Source organism: Catharus ustulatus, chromosome 1 (assembly GCF_009819885.2).
Source record: "Catharus ustulatus isolate bCatUst1 chromosome 1, bCatUst1.pri.v2, whole genome shotgun sequence".
Lineage (NCBI taxonomy): Eukaryota > Metazoa > Chordata > Aves > Passeriformes > Turdidae > Catharus > Catharus ustulatus.
The window spans coordinates 110,639,338-110,651,897 of NC_046221.1; the positions used below are offsets into that span (position 1 = coordinate 110,639,338).

General features: G+C 35.7%; 1 protein-coding gene across 3 annotated transcripts in view; it reads right to left on the reverse strand.

Moving 5' to 3' along the window:
- The window catches only part of SMCHD1 (structural maintenance of chromosomes flexible hinge domain containing 1), a 72,102-nt gene that overhangs the window by 34,240 nt on the left and 25,302 nt on the right, over positions 1–12,560 (reverse strand). For all 3 annotated transcript variants that reach the window (XM_033068926.2, XM_033068917.2, XM_033068934.1), the window contains 11 exons: positions 12,189–12,306; positions 11,917–12,100; positions 11,183–11,380; positions 10,986–11,099; positions 10,436–10,542; positions 10,079–10,161; positions 9,811–9,924; positions 7,488–7,565; positions 7,275–7,394; positions 1,854–1,998; positions 1,555–1,651 (listed from right to left, as the gene is read on the reverse strand). In XM_033068926.2, coding sequence (XP_032924817.1) covers positions 1,555–1,651; positions 1,854–1,998; positions 7,275–7,394; positions 7,488–7,565; positions 9,811–9,924; positions 10,079–10,161; positions 10,436–10,542; positions 10,986–11,099; positions 11,183–11,380; positions 11,917–12,100; positions 12,189–12,306 — 1,358 coding nt within the window. The remainder of the gene's footprint in view (positions 1–1,554; positions 1,652–1,853; positions 1,999–7,274; positions 7,395–7,487; positions 7,566–9,810; positions 9,925–10,078; positions 10,162–10,435; positions 10,543–10,985; positions 11,100–11,182; positions 11,381–11,916; positions 12,101–12,188; positions 12,307–12,560) is intronic.

The following is a 12,560-nucleotide window of genomic DNA, read 5'->3' on the forward strand; positions in this document are numbered from 1 at the left end:
GAATATTTTAATTATTAGCTTTAAACAAAATCATATAATAATCTCACACAATCATGTCAATTTGTATATACATGTTAATTTCACAAGTCCCTAGAAATTGTCTTGCAGTGCCACAAAAAATAAAGATATTTTTTCCCCTGTACTAAAATCTGTATTTTCCACGTTATTATAACCAGAGACATTCAAGTCAGGATTTGTATGTTAAACAACACGATTCTGAAACTATGAAAAGCAGCTATCATAACTTTTGGGTTCCTGCTTAGAGGCTGTTTTAATGGGGAAAAATATAGCAGTTAAAAAACAAAAGTAGTTTTTCAAGAGAGGGTCTGCAAGTTCCATGTTTGTTACTCCTTAGCAAGGCACCACTACCATCATCCATCTCATCTTTAGGATGTAAGAAAAATAACTGTCGTAAACTGCATCACTAAAAAAACCCTTCACATTAAAATCAGAGAATGAAAAATAATAACAAAAAAGTAACACCCTTTGTTTTTTAATTATCATGTGATATTATTTCTGTACTGCAAGTTCCTTGAATTACTCTTGGTCTTGTCCCTTACCAAATTTATCTCTTGCTAAGGTCTGGCACATTTGCTCCTATACACTTTATTTCTCATAATCTACTCCATTCTTATGTCGTCGTTCCTGCCCTTCATCTTAAATTCTGAATTTGCCTACAAAATTTACTACACTGAACACCTTTTAATTTTCAGTAAGCAGTATACGCTCCTTCTCCTCTTTAAATCTTTCCACCAGCAACACTATTTGCTATTTTCTAAGCAACAATATCAACAGTACAATGGCATACCTCATCTCTTAGCTTTGTCTTTACTATGCTAGGTTATGAGACTACATGAAAGGACAGGGACCTGGCTAAAATACTGTGTAAATATGCCTTATCGATAATATAAAAATTATTTTAAAAAAAAAATCTTTAAATCTGTATTTATCAAAAGCATTAAGACCTGTTTTATTAAAAAAAAAAATCTTTTTAGCATGCAATGTATGTTTTGGGTTTTACAGTAAAGTAGAAGTTTGACAAGGTGCTGAGACTCCATCAGTAACAGGCGGGATTTGGATACATACCCTGTGGAAGTGCAACCGGAATAGTGGACACATTTAAAGATGCTTGAGCAGACATCCTGCATATTAGCTATTACTACTCATCATCTCAACTAAGAATGGAAGATTTAATCTCTTCAGCTCCCTATCATCTTTCAGTGAAGAAGTCACAAGGATGATTTGGCTTAAACCAATCTCAGCACCCGTTTAAACTAAGCTGATTTTGGTACTCTCCACCACATACTCATGTGTTGCTCAGCCCCTCCAGCTCCAGTCTCCTCAGCCAAAGAGTGCAGCTATGGGAAATACAAATTGCTCCACGTAGAGCTCTAAGAGATAATTTGAAAATATCCCAAGAAATACGTGCAGTCATTAGTGTAGTCCAAACTTCAACTAACACTGTGCGACAATTCAATTTACACAAAAAATATTTTCTCGGTTTCTTTTTTTTTTTTTTAATATGCTACTTCAAGTTTAAATTTATTAGCCTACCTTGCCCTGGCAACTATTTACACAGCCTTTAGCAATAACACTCTTAATGACACACTTTGATGTCACAGGTATGTCTTCATGCTTCAATGTTAATCCACTAGAAAAATATATAGAAAACACAAGAAAATCAATTTAAAAACAATTTAATATACAAGATACTTTCAGATATTCGTATGAAAATAAAAGCAAAAATATCAGTTAATTTATGTGAGAAATTGCCAGTATGTCATTCAGATAAACCCTAAAGTATTATTATATTATTGTCACATGAAGAAAAGGAAAAAAAAAAGATTAATTACCTAGCTTCCAGAACTGGTCTAATACGATTTGTCAAGCGTGTTGCATGACCAAATTCATCCTGCAATTCCAAAGGAATACTAAAAGGTACTCCAATTCGAAAAGGAAGCTCCAAGAGACCCACCAAAAATTTCTCTGGTTTGCCCTCTAAGAGAAAAGAATTATACATTTTTAGAAATAATTATGTGCTCTCCTTGGCTTTTTCTTGATTAAGGTTGCAATTAAGTCATGTGGTTTTCAGATGCAAAGTAAACAGGCTCTTCAGAGCCTGTTATAACCAAAGTTATGTTTCTTAATTTATGCTCTTTTTTATAACTTACACTAAAATAAAAACAATAGTTATAATATAACAACAGGAGACTACAGTATAAGAAACATAACAGGATAGTCAAAATTCCCAAATATTCAAGACATCAATACAGCCCCTGAAAGCGAACAAGATCTGTGGACAGTTTTTCCTAAATATTTAATTGCTTTAATTCTGGTAAAATAAATCATTCATGTAACACAACATTTTTGTTCTACTACTGCCCCAAATCTGAGAGATAAAGATATGTAATGATGAAGATTAGAAAAAGAAATGCGACTATCTTTCCTGTGAAACCTGGCCCCATTAGACTGCCTCCAATTAGGCACTAACAAACAAGACCGAACAGTGGTAACAAGTGGAGTGTGTGTCAAGTGGAGCATGTAAATCAAGAATCATATTCTGTGTAAACAAAATGTCTTGACCAAGTGGCCTTTGAAAAAGAAGCAATGCATGCTGAGCTAAATGGTAAATTAATATCCTACCAAACAATTTTGAACTCAAATTAACAACTATCTTCAAAACCTAGGGGTATCCATTTTCAGGGAGCTTCCTTCACAAGAGATGATCGATATCTTGTATTGGCCAAAATTAGTTACTGGTTATAACAAGAAAAAGACCTCAACCTTACCGTGTCCACAATTTTATTTATCATTACGAGTGAATGATTAAACTGTTAACTGATAAAATGCTAAAACTGATTTCAGAAAGTAACAGTAGAAAAAGTCTGCAACATTAAAGTGAGTAACTACCAAAAGAACATGTCTGAAATAAAACCACAAACCTTGTAGATTGACTTAGGAATCTCAGTTTTAACCAGCATTTTTGGTGATTTTTTAGCTTATCAAGAACAACTATAAACACTCAGTGACAACCTGCTTTTAGAGAAATAAAATCATTTGTTTCTCAGCCAAAAATGCTTTTTCAGTCTAGACTGTTCTTTTCTGGATTTTTGGAATCTACATAATAAATGGTAATGTTTGTTAACATCAATGTTAATATTTTGGAATAGCACATATGAAAGCTTTACGGCTGACTGAGAAAACACAAAACACAATTGCAAAAATAAAGACTTGAAATATTTACCTTTAAAAACTGACAATGTTAAAAATGTTGAATTATCATCTGATTAAATAAGAAAGTAGTAATAGATAGCTAAAGCTGATTTTAGAATCCCTTGCGTTAAAAGTACCATATTATTAGCTAAATAGATTATTCAAATTTGTATTCCTTTCCAATGAGATTTGTTAATTTCAGTTGTTATAGCTGAAGGAATCTTTAATTGAATGCTGCCATACTGGGGGAAGCCACACTACCACTGGAAAGCAATACAATTCTCTCTTCACTTTGATAAAGAGATAAAAGAGGAGACAGCGTTCATTTTTGTTCAGAGAAAATTTTTTTTTCTTTTCTTGCAAGTTCACAGAAATGTCTTGAGCTTCCAATGCCAAGTTTTCAGACACGTGTTTAAACAACTACTCTTTTCAAGTAATGCCAAACTTTTCCTTTTTTATCATACAAGAATACCTCTTTCTACTCTGCCAATAAGCAGATGCTTCTAGAAGAACATACTGCATACAAAGAACTCTTTTCTGCCTCAAGAATTTGCATTCAAAGCCTCTCATTTTTGGAAGAAATAGTAGGCTACAGAAAACATTGATTTTTTTTCCCCCCTTGATCTTCTGAAAACAGATGTTAGCTGTACCTCCCAAAATTTTGACAAAAATTATCAATTTTAATATTAAATGCAGAGACATCAGCATTTTTTTACTTTTCCTCTTCCCATCCTCCTTTTAGATAAAAGTTCACAGAATGGTTGAGGTGGCTCAAGTGGGACCAGCTAGAATCAGTTGCACAGGAACATGTTTGGAGAACTCTTGATATCCCCCAAGAAAGGAAACTCCACAACTTCTTGGGTAACTTGTGCCAGCACTGTGTCACCTTTATAGTGAAAAAAAACCGGTTTCCTGATGTTTTGGAGAGAACCTCCTGTGTTTCAGTGTGTGCCCATTGGCTCTGGTCCCATTACTGGGTACCACTGGAAAGAGCATGGGTCAGCTTTCTTTCTACTTCCTTCAGTTTTTTATAGACATTGGTAAAATCCCCGACAGTCTTCTTTTCCACAGGCAGAGCAGTCACTCTTCCCCCAGACTTTCTTCAGGTAAGACATCATGGAATCATAGAATAGTTTGAGTTGGAAAGGATCTTAAACATCATCCAGTTCCAAACCCCCTGCCGTAGACAGGGATACCTTCCACTAGACAAGGTTGCTCAGAGTTCCATCCTACCTGGCACTGAACATTTCCAGGGATGGGGTAACCACAACTTCTCTGTGCAAACTGTTTCACTGCCTCAGCACCCTCCAGTCCCTTCACCATCTTCACAGGCCTGTGCTATACTCTCTTCAGTATGTCCACTTCTCTGTGTTGTAATGCAATGTGTCCAGTTGTGGGCACAGTACTCCAGCTAGCCTCATCAATTCTGAGCAGAGAGAAAGGATCAACTCCCTTGACCTGCTTCTAATACAGCCCAAGAGGTTGTTGCTGCTTGTTGTGAGGGCATATTGCTGGCCTGTGCTCACCTGCTGCCCACCAGGATTTCCAGGTCCTTTCCTGCAAAGCTGCTTTCCAGATACGTGGGTGGCAGGTTGGGGGGTGTTCTGCAGGTGCATGCTGAATTGCATAAGGTTCCTGACAGCCAGTTTCTGCAGCTGGTTAAGGCCCCTCTGGATGGTGGCAAACTCTCAGACGTATCAGCCACTTTTCTCAGTTTTATGTTATCAGGAAAACTTGCTGAAGGTAAGTGCATTCTGTCTTGTTATCCGGATCATCAATGAAGACATTGAGCATGATGAAACCCTGTACTGACCTCTGGAGCAACCCCTACTCGTTGCCCTCCAACTAGACTTAGAGCCACAGAGCACCACTCTCTGGTCTCAGCTGTTCATTAATTCACCTTGGTCTGCTCATCCAGTCCAAACCTCATGAGCTTCTCTGTGAGGATCTTATGGGATCTTACTGATCAGAACTCTGCTGAAGTCTAGGTAGATATCATCCACAAAGTTAGTCCTTTCATCATCCATGCTAACTACTCCTGATGATCTTGTCCTTCACGCACCTGGAAATGGTTTTTAGGATTAGTTGCTCCATCACCTTCCCACAAATTAAGATGAAGTTGACTGGCTTGTAGCTCTGTGTGTCCTTCTGCTTTCTGTAGATGGGAGTGATGTTTTCCTCAAAACATCAGGCAGTTCTCAAAATTGCCATGATTATTCAATTACTGTGAGTGGCCTCACAAGGATATCAGCCAGGATATCTCTCTGGCTCATGCTCTCTCTCTCATGCTCTCTCCCACCATGGCCCATAGACTTAGTATCACCAGTTTGCTTAGGTATTCCCTGGCCTGAGCATCTCCCACCAAGGGTGTACCTTCCTTGCCCCAGACCTTCTGTCATTCTTTGGGGCCTAGGATTCCTGAGGTCTGCCTTACTAGTAAATACTAAAGCTGACTATTTCAGTATCTCAGCCTTTTCCACATCCTGTGCATGTAAAGAAGCCTATCTTGTTAACTTTGATATCACTTGCTAGTGATTCCATTCTCAATTCCAATTGGACTTCGGCTTTCCTAAACTCCTTCCCTGCATGCTTGGATAGTGTCTCTGTATCCCTCTCTGGTTCTCTGTTCCCATTTCCACCTTCTGTATGTTTCCCTGTGTTGAATTTTGCCAGTAGCTCCTTGTTCATCCATGCAGGCCTCCAGGAAATTCTGTCTGGCTTCCTATTCATTGGGATGAACGAGACTTGAGCTTGTAGGTGATCTGTGAATTTTAACAAACTTGCTTGAGGATTCAGTCTGTTCAAGGCCTCTTTCATAGAGCTCTACCAGGCAGATCTTTGAAGAGGCCAGAGTCTTCACATGAAGTCCAGGCTGTGAGCTTCCTTTTTGCTCTTCTTCCTCCAGCCTTTCTGGATTTCTCTGCCCTTCAGAACTACTTCCCAAGGGACTCTTTCAACACTCACCTAAACAGGCCAAATTCCACCCTCTGGAAGTCCAAGGCTAAGTCCAAATTCAAGTTCTGCTACCCCTTCTTCTTACTTCAAGAACAGCAAATACAGTAAACTTTCATTTTGTGATTGATATGCTCAATTCAGCCTCCAAATACCCACCAGTCCTTCCCTGCTCACAAAGTCACAAAGGAGATGAGGCTCCCTCACTTGAGTCAGCAAGTTCTCTTCAACACACTCCAGGAACCTCCTAGACCATTTCCTCTCTGCTATGTTGTATTTCCAGCAGACATCTGGTAAGGTGAAGTTCCCCACAAGAACAAGGGCTAGTGATTGTGACACTTCTCCCAGCCCTTATGTATTTAATCTGCCTCTGCATCCTGTCTGGGTAGTCTGTAACAGACTCCCACCACAGTATCTGCCTTGCTGGCCTTCCCCACTCTTAGTCAGACACTGAACATTAATTGTCACCATCATCACGCTCCAGAAAGTCAAAACACTCTAGTCTAAAGGCTACCCCACCACCTCTCCTTTCACGTATATCCTTTCTGAAGTGAATATGCTAGTAAGCATTGTAGTAAGAATTTTATGATCATAAATCCAAAGAGACATATCCGTTACAACCAAATGATAATTTCATTCCACATAAGATCCTTCCTTCATTAATTAATTAAAAAAAATTTAATCTCAACATGTTTATTTTAAATGTTTAACTTGTTTTTTAATGAGTTTCTGTGGTTTATGCATGGAAGCCGGTCTAACAAATACTAGTTTTATGAAAGAATATTTATGTCAATGGCATGAGGGAAAAGGGTGATTCTAATGAAGTTTATTTTTTTAAGTACATTTGGGAAAGTTCACATCAGGGAGCTTTAGATTCCATTAAAACTTTATTTTTTAGGAAAAACTGCCTGCCACAGAGCCTACAAATTACATGGGAGATCAAAACCTGCAACAAGAAAACATTTTTTCCTGGAAATGCTTCAATATTTTTTATACAAATGCTACTTTCCAGTGCTAAAAACCACCTCTCAACTAGAACATAACAAATTTTGATATACTATGAATCAAACAGAAACACTAAAGATAACAAAAAAGACTGGAATTCTTACCTATGATAGTAAATTTAAATACTTTGGATGGCAGAGGCCTTCCCGCGTAAGTGTCTGCATTACTTTCGTTCAATACTACTTGCAGTTTCAAAGAGTAGTTACCAAGTTTCTGAAGATTTTCTAAACCGATATAAAAGTACAATTAGAAAGAAAAAAAATTCAAAGATATAAATAAAAATAAATAAACAGAAGATATTGAATATGCAAACTTACCCATTTTTTTAAACCAGTATGGCCACTTGCCTCCATGCTGACTGATATGGGAAATTATTTCTTTATTCTCAGTAGGTGCTGCAAAAGAAACACTTCACTATATGTATTTAAATTTTACACCATAATTCTTAACTTTTTCAAGCATTGGTATAACTTACTAAGTATTACTATCACTTCTGCATCTAATAAACATCAATTCAGCTTTACAACTAAACACATTGATGAGACCTTAAAAAAGAAAAAAAAAAAAAAGTTCCCGGTCTAATCCCATTTTAATTAACACTTGCTATGCTACCCTCAGGCATACTGCAGGTTTGTAAAGCTGAATTTTATTAGCTCTTTGATTGCATGTTCCCTGTTAAGTATGAGTACTCTGCACTCCATCCTGGCAATGGATCAACCTGACAAATGACTGCAGCAAAACTGCTTAAATGGGAGCAGTGATAAAAATGTGCAGTTGACAGAACATACAACTGAAAAAATGAACATTCCTGTTTTGCTCCAAATTGTTTTATTTGTCTTTATAAACCTCTGCAGAATTAAGGCATGTACAAAACAGAACACACAAACTCTGAGGCAGCTTTAGTGACTGGTTCCATAACCTAAGATAGCTACAGAAGATTTACTGGTGGAAGTGTCAAAAGGCATTAATACTTTTTTTTTTCTCAAAATACACTTCAGAATATAGAATGTAACTGTAATAAGTCTAAAAATAATAAAAAGAAATGCAGTAAAAAATAAAATTGTTTTATAGTTAAGCAAAACTGTTTCAAGACCCTGTTCTTGAAATGCACTAAATGGCATAGATAAAACAAAGTAAGAGCTGTCAACTAGACTATCATTCACTTAACCCTAATTAAAATCCTAATTTTGAATCTAATCTTGTTACATAAGACTCCCCAGTAATTGGCCAGGTTTCTCATAGCTCAGCTCTCTTGGTAGTCCACAGTACAGTCTGCCAAGTATTCCACTCTTCAAAAGAGAGGAGAAACTTTTTGCACATTATATTTACTCTTGGCCTTTGTAGGGGTGTAACCACATTTCTGTCATTTATACAATTAGGGGTTTAAGTTTGACAGGTATGCCATGCCCACATCACTTATAGGACTTATTCCTTGTTCTGGTGAAAAACATGAAGATTATGCTACTGATTCTTCAACTGAGTAGAGAAAAAAGTTAACACAGGAAGCAGCAGAAATAATTAAAAATACAAATTTCCATCAATGAATGGGTCAGGAGACATGAAAGGTCCGAAGGCAGACTTTTCAGTGATCCTAGGAACAACCCTGACAAAACAGAACAATAGAAACACCAGGTCTCTCTCAAGCCCATCCTTCTTGACATCAGGATGCCGTACCTTATTAAGCTTGCAAAACACTGTTTTGCCATGCGTACTGATAGAAACAATTTGATAAGCTATATTAAATGAACACCTTTTGTTTAATTCCAACCTCTTTATGCCCCAGCACATTCTGCTGGACAATGGTCATACACAGCAGCCAGCTCCCATAAATGAGTGCCATTGAAATACCTTGTGTAGTCTCATGACACGCATACTAAATTGTAGCTAAGGTATTCCATTTGGTTTCCTTGACAAGTATCACTACAATAACCTCAGTGCTTCAGAAAGGTATTTTTACAACTCCTAACAGGTGAAGGAACTGGATTTACCTATTGTGTATGGAAAAAAACAAGACTCTAGGTTTCTACAAGTTTCAAATATATTTGACATGAGCAAAATTAGAGTTTTCAGCGAATTCAGTGTTCTAATTCTGTGTTCAAAACAAAACTCAATGATTTCAGCTGCCTTGGACAGAATGCAATTCTTAACAATGCAATGTGAGAACATGAAGTGAAGCACCAACAAAATGGAAAACACAACAGTAAATCAAAAGAAACTTGATTTTATAAAAATTCTCAAGTGAATTTATGTTAGATACTAAACAAGTCTAATTCCTACTTTCACGCAGCTCATCCAAATTGCTATGCTAATTACAGAAACATTATCCATTTTACCCATGTTCTTACGCATGTTAAGTAGACAGGCTGGAATCGATGGGCCCTCCTTATTGTGACAGAAGGTAATCAAAATATAGATCAAACTAAGACACGAAATATATGGCATTGAGGCAGTTGTCATTTCATGAAAAGTGGCTTTGAAATGCTACAAGCACTGATGAACTATTGTCAAACTATCACATCCATTTATCAAAATCTAACACATGTTTTAGATATAAACACACATTATACAATGAAATATCTTATTATTCATTAGGTACTTTAAAAATAATAAAGATATAAATAAATATAATGAAATACTCACAATGCAAAATAACCTTGAGTTCAACAAGAAGTTTCTTTGAACCTCCATGGCTTGTACCTGGAAGTTTTTGCATTGGTTCTCCTTTTTTATTTAAAATTTCTATTCTTAACGCTCCTGAATTTAAAATGAAAAATGACAGACTTTTAAAATATGTTGTGCATTAGAAGTGATCAGAGATTTCTGTATGCTTGTCTTTTCAACAAGGATGCATGATCTATTTTTAAATTGGTGTGTTTAATGTTTTAGTATTTGGAAGGAAAGAACATACCTATTGGTGTACCAGCAAATCTTGTATCATTTGGTAACAACTCATCTCCTTCAGGCCATGTTACTGATAATTTGTCAGGAAGTCTAATAAAAAAAAAAAGGTGAACATTTTTTAAGTTAGTTAAAATAAAGGACAATTTATCTTTAGTTAAATAGACATGAAGCTATTTTTGAGGAAAGGAAAGAAAAACCAAATCCCAAGCTATTTCTTCTTGGTTTATATTTTCTTTTTGCCTCTACTGAAACAGTTGACTGCTTTCCCATTTGGGAATAAAACTGGACTTGGTTTGATTCCTGATTAAATACAAAAACTGTAATTAGAAACTCCACAATTATGTAATTATTACTTAATGCTTACCTTGCCATTTCATCCTCGATGTATTTTTTAACAACTTTGTCAGATACTGTTCTATCAAGTTTTGAGATTGGAATGATTTTCGTTTCAGCATACAATGCCTGTGGTTCCTGAAACAAAAATTCAGTGCAGTCATAAATGACCAAACTTTATAATATGTCAGACAAGAAAAACCTCCCAATCAAGGGACTAGTCAGGTCAACACACATAATGCAATATGCTAACAAATACTACTTGGTGAAACCACAACAATCCGTTTAAAAATTTGCTGAAATCACAAGGGTTACAAATAGATGCACAACATACTAATGATGCTAACTGTGATACTTTATTTCATACGCAAATCTTAATAAATCAGACTGTTCATAATGAATAATAATTTTAATATATTCATATTAAAGCTAAAGTTGAGTATTTCTACACTGCTGGCTGTAAAAAATTACATAAATTTTCAACTGCTATTTAAACAATTTAATTAGGTTGGAAAAGGGATTATGTTTAAATATTTAATACCCACACTAGCTGTGTGAATCCTTTCTTTATTTGTTCTTACCAAAGAAATTTGAACCTCTCCCCCAGTGGCAAATATATCACCATCATGGTCTCCATACAAGTAAAATTTCTCAATGCTTCCATAGAGTATTGGATGAGTCTTAAGAGTTTTCACCTATAAGCAGAAGACATCAATTAATACATTACTCCTCCATCAAATGCACAGTATCTGCCTTTTATAGGGTTCAACTAACTTACCAGCTGCCCAGTTTTGTAAATTTTTCCATCCCACTCTATTGCAGCATACATTGTCCAAGGGCTCTGCATTCTTTTGGATGGTATATCAGGACGTACAGTTACTCCTTTAAAGACTGTGAATTTTATCTGTTTGTCATATTTTTCATGACAGTCTTTGAGCCACAGAGCAAATTCCCTGTCAATTTTCATTCGCTGTTCCTATTACAAACAAATGATTAAAAAATAAGTACATTTTAACAATGTATTATAAAATTTGAATCTAACCCCATCAGAAGCCTGAACAACTCTAAGAGTACAGAGATACTGTATGCAAACAAAAAGAAATGAAATGCAAAAAGACACATGCAAAAAACCCCAAAAGAACAAATAGAAAAGAAAAAGAAACAAAGAAACAGAAACAAAGACACAAAGAAAAAAAGGATTCTTTGGCTTGAAAACATTACAAAATTCTAGGAAAGCTACACTTTAAGTAAAAAACAAGTGCTTCTCCCAACAGCCATCTTCCTCTAGGAAGAAGGTCTTTCCACAACAACTGTCATATAACAACTAAATTAAGTAATTGTTTAAGTAAATAAAAGGAGAAACAGTGAGTCTCAATTTTTCAGATTTAAAGATTCAGCTTTACTACTCACTAAACTAGAGAGACACGAACAAATAACCAGTGAGCAAAGGTTTCTGTATTACATGCATTGAATTTCACCAAGAAGAAACACTTCCCAGAAAGCAGTAATTACTTGTCCATTGAAGATTCTTGTGAACAGAGTATTCTTATCCTTCAGCTTCAGCTCCAGATCCATGAAAGTGAGTTTGTTTGTGCTGACCTGGAATTTATCATTGGTAAACAACGCACCAGAAATTCTGTTGTAGCACTCCATTGGGGCTAATCCTCTCTTCTTTGGAGGAGCGCACCAGTCAAAACTTAAAAAGAGAAAGTAATTAAAATTCATTTTTTATATAGAGAGGTTTACATTCTAGAAAGAGACTGTACAAACAGATTACCACTTACTCTTCCACAGTTGTGTATGGTATTAATCTTCCATTCCAAAAACATTCAAAAATAGGCCTTTTTCCTCTGGCACCTTTTTCTACTATAAAGCAGTCATCATCATCATCATCATTCAATCCTTGATTTAAAAAAAAAAAAAGAAAAAAAAAAAGAGAGTCTCCTTGAATAGAATTCCTTAAAAAATAATATAATATCAAATCCCATAGCAATCTTAATTAAGAAGTACTGTTGCTATTAAGTTCAGAACAGCACCAATGATATAATATCAAACTCATTATATACAATATTAGGGTTTTTTCCTGTTTTAGAAATACCAAGCAGAAAAAACTACGAAAGGTAAAGAAAAATTTTAAATGGAAGTTAAATATTACC